This window comes from Procambarus clarkii, chromosome 20 (genome assembly GCF_040958095.1).
Source record: "Procambarus clarkii isolate CNS0578487 chromosome 20, FALCON_Pclarkii_2.0, whole genome shotgun sequence".
Classification (NCBI taxonomy): domain Eukaryota; kingdom Metazoa; phylum Arthropoda; class Malacostraca; order Decapoda; family Cambaridae; genus Procambarus; species Procambarus clarkii.
Genome location: NC_091169.1, coordinates 48,352,145 through 48,360,309, shown reverse-complemented (window position 1 = coordinate 48,360,309; position 8,165 = coordinate 48,352,145). Strand labels below are relative to the sequence as shown.

General features: G+C 43.7%; 1 protein-coding gene across 5 annotated transcripts; it reads right to left on the bottom strand.

Moving 5' to 3' along the window:
* Positions 1 to 757: 757 nt before the first annotated feature.
* Positions 758 to 7,850, bottom strand: LOC123755493 (uncharacterized). 5 transcript variants are annotated; one of them, XM_069327927.1, is made up of 3 exons: positions 7,488 to 7,850; positions 3,237 to 3,502; positions 758 to 1,770 (listed from the first exon to the last, which is right to left on the bottom strand). In XM_069327927.1, the coding sequence occupies exons 1-3, from the start codon at positions 7,834 to 7,836 to the stop codon at positions 1,741 to 1,743; spliced, it is 645 nt and encodes a 214-aa protein (XP_069184028.1). In that variant the 5' UTR covers positions 7,837 to 7,850; the 3' UTR covers positions 758 to 1,740. The 5 variants fall into 5 exon arrangements, with proteins under 5 accessions (XP_069184028.1, XP_069184029.1, XP_069184030.1 ...); XM_069327928.1 differs by having other exon boundaries at positions 7,512 to 7,850; XM_069327929.1 differs by having other exon boundaries at positions 7,536 to 7,850.
* Positions 7,851 to 8,165: the final 315 nt, after the last annotated feature.

Below are 8,165 nucleotides of genomic sequence, written 5' to 3'. Positions count from 1 at the left end.
AAGACTATAGCTCCAGTAAGAATATAGCTCCAGTGAGAATATAGCTCCAGTAAGACTATAGCTCCAGTAAGAATATAGCTCCAGTAAGACTATAGCTCCAGTGAGAATATAGCTCCAGTGAGAATATAGCTCCAGTGAGAATATAGCTCCAGTAAGACTATAGCTCCAGTAAGAATATAGCTCCAGTAAGACTATAGCTCCAGTAAGACTATAGCTCCAGTAAGACTATAGCTCCAGTAAGAATATAGCTCCAGTGAGAATATAGCTCCAGTGAGAATATAGCTCCAGTGAGAATATAGCTCCAGTACAGTTCTCGAAGGAATAGAAATGCATCATGAACACGATCACCTCAAGAACACAGGTTAAGTAACATCAAAGCTCTAGTAAGAACAGGGCTCTAGGAAGAACAGGGCTCTAGGAAGAACAGGGCTCTAGGAAGAACAGGGCTCTAGGAAGAACAGGGCTCTAGGAAGAACAGGGCTCTAGGAAGAACAGGGCTCTAGGAAGAACAGGGCTGTAGAAAGAACAGGGCTGTAGAAAGAACAGGGGCTCTAGGAAGAACAGGGCTCTAGGAAGAACAGGGCTCTAGGAAGAATAGGGCTCTAGGAAGAACAGGGCTCTAGGAAGAATAGGGTTCTAGGAAGAACAGGGCTCTAGGAAGAATAGGGCTCTAGGAAGAACAGAACTCTAGAAAGAACACAAAGTCAAGATCACATTATGAGACAACTCTAATTTTATGGTCAGAAACAACACAATAGTTATCTATATATTGTATTAAGAGTGTTAGGTACATGGGGCTACTTTCTATAGCTACCTAAGACTACCTGAAGTGTTCCATAGATTGTGTCAAGAACCAGCTATAGTTCGATCCCCATCTCGCAGGATGGTTAGTCATACAGGGGTCATGTGATCAATAACCTGTACAAGCAAGTTGTGATGGACTGAGGAGAGTATCACCAAGAACATTGAGTAAATTGTAAAACTCCTCAAATGGAGGAAAAGGATATTAAGTGTAAATAATTATTTGTGAAGGAATATTAAGTGTGTTCACTTCCTCAAGTGAAGGATATTAATGGAGTGTTGTAGAGTAGGATTCAGTCTCACTTCACCGAGTTTACAGTGTCTTGGTTTAGGAGATTCGTCAATTTTCAGCCTCACTGCACAGGTAAGCTGAACCTGAGCGTGGGGGAGTGGTGTCACTCTGGCTGGTGTTGGGGTGTCCATCTAGGTAACAATGCCTGTGTGCGTGTCTCTTTGTCTGGCCGAAGTTCGAGGCCAGATGCAACTTGCGTTAGGCTCGTGCAACTTTTCATGATAACTTGTGATAGTATCCATTGGAAGTGCCATGGGAAGAGAGGGGGTTCAGGGTCGGTCCCCCATGCCTTTGTTTAAATAGGAGTGGCTCCTATTGCGACCACCAACGACTCCTATGAAATCGGAAATGCAGGGTTTGATTTTCCACATGAAATTGTTAACGGATTATGAGTTGTTCACATCCATCGTTACATCAAAGTAACAATCGCAAAAGTAACGTTGCAATAGTGTATATTGCATGTTCTGAGGGAGAACGGGAGGGAGAGAAAATGGGAGGAAGAAAACGGGAGAGAGGCAGGGAGAGACTGCGACGAAGGGAGATAGAGAAGACGACGAGGACCATGGTGTGGTTGACAAGAGTGATGAAGATGGAAGGGTGTGGTGATGGTTGCTCAGATGACGGAGCCTTAATTGTTTGCTTCCATCTTAAGGAATTGGTCGGTCGCCACAGTCCACCTGGAGAACGAGAAAAACATTTGATTCACAGTGATTAAACATCACGCTTTAGTTGTTCAAGATGACGGTGTGTTGCGCCCGAACTTGTGAACAAAGACTAGCTTGCAGGCTTAACTTCAGCATAATTCAGGTGCAACAGAACCATAAGAGTAATTGACCCGCTCTACTCTATGGCAGACCAAGTTAATCTAACTTTATCTCTGGTAAGTTAAGTTCTGCTGCCAAGTTAATATTGGCACAAAGTATTTAGTTTTAAACCACTATTATTCATTTGAGGATGTCCAACACAAAGGTAATTTGTCAAAAAGCTGATTTTGTAAAATAAATTTAATAAATAAATAAGATAATGACATGCGAGAGAGAGAGAGGATATACAGGTCTTTCTCTGGCACCTTTACAATAGGATGTCTGCTCATCTGTCCGAGGCTTGGGGCTAGCCTCATTAATCTTTGCAGGATTAATGGTGAGTTTATGAAGTGTCATAGGGTGTGAGTGTCATAGGTAGGGGAGTGTCATAGGGGATGAGGTCGGAAACAACGCCTCCCTTAAGAAGGGTCTGCCCTTGTACACCTTCATAACGTCGGTGGACATGAAAAGTGTCGAAAAATATTTCAAGACTTCAGCATTCGTGTAAATACTAAAATGTTTGAGTGATTGGAAGAGGGCGGGGGGGGGGGGATGGATGGGGAGGTGGATATGGGGGTAGTGGAGGCAGGTATAATACATGTGGAGGGGAAATACTGAGAGTGAGAGTGGGTGTAGAGTTGGGGGGGGGTGGATGGATAGAATTTGTGTTTGGGAGATGGGGAAAGTGTATATAGGCGGAGGGTGTTAGTGGGGAGAAGGGGCGGGGAGGAACGCAGGTATGGGGGGTCCACCCGGGCTCCGCCGGGGAGGGTGTGGGGGTGAGGGGAGGGTGTGGGGGTGAGGGGTGTGGAAGGTGTGTGGTGGGGGGGGGGGAGGATGGAGAGAGTCTGAAGATGTTTACAGTCATGAAGACTGTTTGTATTGAAGGTAGTGAATGGGGGAGATGGGTAGTGTTTGGGGAGACCCGGGCGCCACCGGAGGCCCCATCAGGTATCTGTATACTGTAATATTTAAATAACTGTAATACTCTACGTACTTTGAGTGGCACATTTCATACCCACCAACTTCATGAGAGGTACAGGGGCTGACCTCCCTTCAGTGGGGGGAGGGGAGGGGACCTGAACCTCCTATGACACATCACAGAATCTTCAGTATATTGGCAAAGTTTAAAGAGGTTCACCCAAAGTGTCTGGTATTCAACCTCGGACTGACAAAGAAACGGACAAACACACTTTTCTTGTATAGACATAGATACAATTGTATTAGCATCCAAACATCTTTTGTACTATCTTCTGTGCCTTGTTAGTCATCCAATTAGTCTTGTTTACCCTTCTTCCTCCTTTGGACATTTACCCCCCCCCCCCATCTAGGCAACTCACCAAATTAGGCCAGTTGCAGGTCTTGAGGGTGTCGTCCCACAAGAGGCCGAGGAGGCACGGCAGCTCCCAAGCCAGTCCCCCGTCACCACACTGGCAGAACTTGGAGCAGTCGTCCGGGAAGGCGAAATACTCCGGGTATTCTCCCGGCGTCGGAGGACACAAGGCGGAGACCTCGTCGGGGCACGGGACGCTGTCTTGGGCTTCCGCGCCGAGACAGCAGACCGCCAGCAGCGCCACCGTCAGGAGTGGTACCACAGTCCTCATCTGTTTGAATGGTTGAATACGTAATGATGGCAGTGTGCAGGAGTCTGACTGCTGGTGTCTGCTCCCCTTTACCCTTCATACTAAATTAAAGCTAAATGTGAGTTTCTAGCCACTCAACAGTGTCAGACAAAGGGAACATTTGCAACCAGGGTTTTCAGACACTGTTGGTCGCAGATTGAAGCTTAGGGTGTAGGGGCTACACTGATGAAGCTCCAGTGTGAGTACTCTGCCAGGAAATATGCTTTCTTAGAATTATCTGAGAATCAACACGGGTTCCAGGTACGATGAGGTGAGGGAGGGGGGGGGGGGGAGGTGGCTTAGATGGGATTGGATAGCGTAGGTGTGGGTTACAGGGAAGGGGAGGGGGAATATATATATATATATAATATTACATATATATTGCATATATATTACATATATAATATAGAAGGTGTCCTGTACGCCAGATGCATAGTGCTCCTGGCAGTATGGGTTCGAGTCACTTTTGGGATGTGAGTTTTCGGTTGCATGTATGCCTGGGGACCATTCAAACTTGTTTGCATATATATATATATATAGACATATGTCGTACCTAATAGCCAGAACGCACTTCTCAGCCTACTATTCAAGGCCCGATTTGCCTAATAAGCCAAGTTTTCATGAATTAATGTTTTTTCGTCTACCTAACCTACCTAACCTAACCTAACCTAACCTAGCTTTTTTTGGCTACCTAACCTTACCTTACCTATAAATATAGGTTAGGTTAGGTTAGGTAGGGTTGGTTAGGTTCGGTCATATATCTACGTTAATTTTAACTCCAATAAAAAAAAATTGACCTCATACATAGAGAAAAGGGTTGCTTTATCATTTCATAAGAAAAAAATTATAGTATATATATTAATTCAGGAAAACTTGGCTTATTAGGCAAATCGGGCCTTGAATAGTAGGCTGAGAAGTGAGTTCTGGCTACTAGGTACGACATTTATATATATATATATATATATATATATATATATATATATATATATATATATATATATATATATTTTTAAATATGGAAGGGAGTACCACCTCTAGCTGGAAGAAGGGGGACCCATAGCCTCGGAGGAAACCACGCATAACGCATTAGAGGGAATGTTTAGATCCCCTCCAATACAGTTTCTGTGTGCTTTTCTCCTACCACCCCCTTCCTTTTTTATTTTTTGTGCTTTATTATGCATTTGATGGTTACAAGATATACATGGGTTGATACAAAAATAATAATGCAAAAAGGTGATTAAAGGTTATGGATCTCTTGAAAAACACAACAATGGGAGTTATATATATATATATATTATATATATATATATATATATATATATATATATATATATATATATATATATATTATATATATATATATATATATATATATATATATATATTATAATTATATTTTTATTTTAGAATTATATATATATATATATATATATATATATATATATATATATATATATATATATATATATATATATATATATATATATATATAAAATAATATTTATATTATATTATATATAGTCCGGCCACGAGTCCCCCCCATCAATAGCGCTGGTACTCTGACCAGTGCTCCAGCGAAGCAGTGGTCCAGGCGGTGATCAGTGAATAATGGCGCATATTACTATATGAATTATTTTTTTGCAAACGTTTGTTTTGAAAATATTTATGTGTGCAGGTGGCGGGCAGAGGCCAAACTCGTCGTGGGGTCTGAATGCCTGCTGCTTCCTTATGAATTCCGGCGACCCCGACCAGCCTATGTTCATCCCGGACCCCAGACCATTTCCTCTGGCAATTGTGCGGCCACTAACTTCGAACAGATAGACAGAGACAGTCCCTTATAGAATAAAGTAATGGGATTGCCAGCCGTTCCACTGATAGTCTGTCTCTGCTACCATCCACTCTTCCACCCCTCTTCATTTTTTCTTCCCTCTCCCCACCCTCTACCCCCTCTTTCCTCCCATCTCCCCAACTTTCCCTCCTCACTCCCAGCTCCCTATACCCCACCCTCCGTTTTCCCTTCGACCACGAACAGATAGACATTTTCATTTAAATATGAAATAACTGAAGAAAATACGCGGGTAAACGGCAGGAGTAACGTGAAACACTACGGACAAAACATGCCCAAGTTCAACAAGTTTTTATATCAAATTTCCTGAAAATCGCTCGTGGGTTACTGTCTATATTTCCTGAAGTAATAAACTTAGTCCTACCCCTACCACCCTATGTCCGTCCCGTACCCTAGACCATTCCCTCTGTAAATTTAGGTGAGGGTCTCCCCAGGCATCTGGTCACCAACTTTGGACAGACAGACAAACCTTTTCTCTTAAAGTATAGATATCTATTATCTATATATATCTATTATATATATCTATATATATATCTATATCTATATATCTATATATCTATTATATCGATAGATATCTATATATCTATTATATTAAAAAGGCTTTCTGTCCAAAGTTGGAGGCCGGACGCTTGGGTTCAGCTTCACCCAAATTGGCAGAGGGACTGGTCTGGGGTCCGGGATGAACATTGGCTGGTCGGGGTCGCCAGAATTAAAAAAAGGAATCACAATGACCCCTACGACGATTTTTTGCCTACCGACTAACTCAATATTTTGATTTATTTTCTTCAAATCAATTACTTTTCTTATTATAATATATAACATTATTCCCTGATGCTGGAAACATGAACAGACTATTTCCGAGATTCACATTTCGGCCGTAACCCCACGAAACACGGAAGTTATCCAGCCGCCACTCCTCCTCCCGCAGCCATACCCCATACACCCCGTGCTCCTAGTAGCACATCGCACTTTGTTGTATATTTTACCTAAGGCCAAAAACTGATTTACAAAAAAACAAGCAAATGGTAGCTGCTTGCAAAATTGACGTGATGTTCCGTTTTCTGTTCGTTTGTGTTCGGGTTGGTTAGAATCGGGTACTTTAGTACACGTGTTTAGGGACGTTGGGAACACTGAGGAGGACGTGGACGTCATACCAGGGCGTATACACACCTTCACACACATACACAGCAGATGGTATTTTATTTTAAACAAAATTTCCTAACTTTTTTTTGTAGTAATGTACAACATCATTCGCTGATTTTGGGAAAATAAAGAAAATTTTCTGATTTTCAGACTTCAGCCATACTACTATAAATACTCCGTACCCATTAGCAGGGTCGTTGGTCTTGTGTTACTGATAACAAGCTGCATGCTCGTAAGGGTAGCATGTCCCCCGTGGCCTCCTTCCTGCCACCGTGACCGGCGGTGGGAAACGGCTCTAGCAACGTTACGTATTGGCCATACACGTTTAACTCACGGACACTTAATGGAGCGCCGCCCTGCTCCTTATTGTCCAAACTGCATTGTCCCTCTTTCAGTCGTACACATCCTTGTTGAATGTCCTAACTTCCAGGACGAGCGTGTGTCTTGCTTCCTGACCATTCCCCGCGGTCACTTGTCCCTCCATAGTATCCTTGGCGAATCGGATACTTTTGATGTCGTTCGTCTTATGTGTTTTTGTTCTCGTATTGGCATCTTGTTTTGTTCTCGTATTGTTCTCATATTGGGTAATTTATTCATAAATTAGATATTTAGCGCTCTATGATTATCCCGCACAGTTAATGGTGCTACATGGCCTCCCCGGCTTGGTGCCTTCTTTTGATTATTACTTTTATAAGAGAAAGGGAGGTAGAGATAGACAGACATAGCAGAGGGAGTCACACAGGCCTGCAGAGAGACCGGATTGATCAGGACACAAAAAATGAGAAACGGAAAGATAAAGACAGACAACATCGCACCGAGACACACACACAGAAAGACAGAGAGACAGATAGGGATAGAAGGAAGAAGGGAGGAGAGGTGGAATGTGCACAATGAGATGTAATAGTCGAGAGGACAGTTATGCCTCGCTTCTCTTCGTACATGTTAGGTACTCACCTAGGTCGTGCAGCCGTGGGTGCCTCTGGTCGTGCAGCCGTGGGTGCCTCTGGTCGTGCAGCCGTGGGTGCCTCTGGTCGTGCAGCCGTGGGTGCCTCTGGTCGTACAGCCGTGGGTGCCTCTGGTCGTGCAGCCGTGGGTGCCTCTGGTCGTGCAGCCGTGGTCTGGTCGTGCAGCCGTGGGTGCCTCTGGTCGTACAGCCGTAGTCTGGTCGTGCAGCCGTGGGTGCCTCTGGTCGTACAGCCGTAGTCTGGTCGTGCAGCCGTGGGTGCCTCTGGTCGTACAGCCGTAGTCTGGTCGTGCAGCCGTGGTCTGGTCGTGCAGCTTCGCTCGACCTGTATAAGTACCCCCTCCAGCCGCCGTGGGAGTCACCATCTGGGGAATCTATCTTATTGCATGTTCCATCCCCCCCCCCTCCACCCTATTGTAGTTATCTGCTAGGGTGTGCCAAGAGCCTCCTGGTACACCTGTTATCTCGCTATCACCATCCCAGAAGCGCTTCTGCCTCTCACCTTTCATAGTGAGGACACCAACTTTGAGAGAGTTGGCATTATTAAATTAAAATTCATTTAAAATTTGATATATTTATTCTGAACATGTTATATAAACACACAACATTCTACAGTGAACACTTGTTTAAACACACAACATTCTACAATGAACACTTGTTTAAACACACAACATTCTACAATGAACACTTGTTT

What these genes read in the sequence shown, in the direction of transcription:
- LOC123755493 (XM_069327927.1), bottom strand. Translation starts at nt 7,836, where the DNA reads ATGGTGACTCCCACGGCGGCTGGAGGGGGTACTTATACAGGTCGAGCG. An exon ending in CACCCACGGCTGCACGACCA is followed by an intron (nt 3,503 to 7,487) that starts GAGGCACCCACG and finishes AACCATTCAAAC; the next exon opens with AGATGAGGACTGTGGTACCA. An exon ending in CCTGCAACTGGCCTAATTTG is followed by an intron (nt 1,771 to 3,236) that starts GTGAGTTGCCTA and finishes CTCGTTCTCCAG; the next exon opens with GTGGACTGTGGCGACCGACC.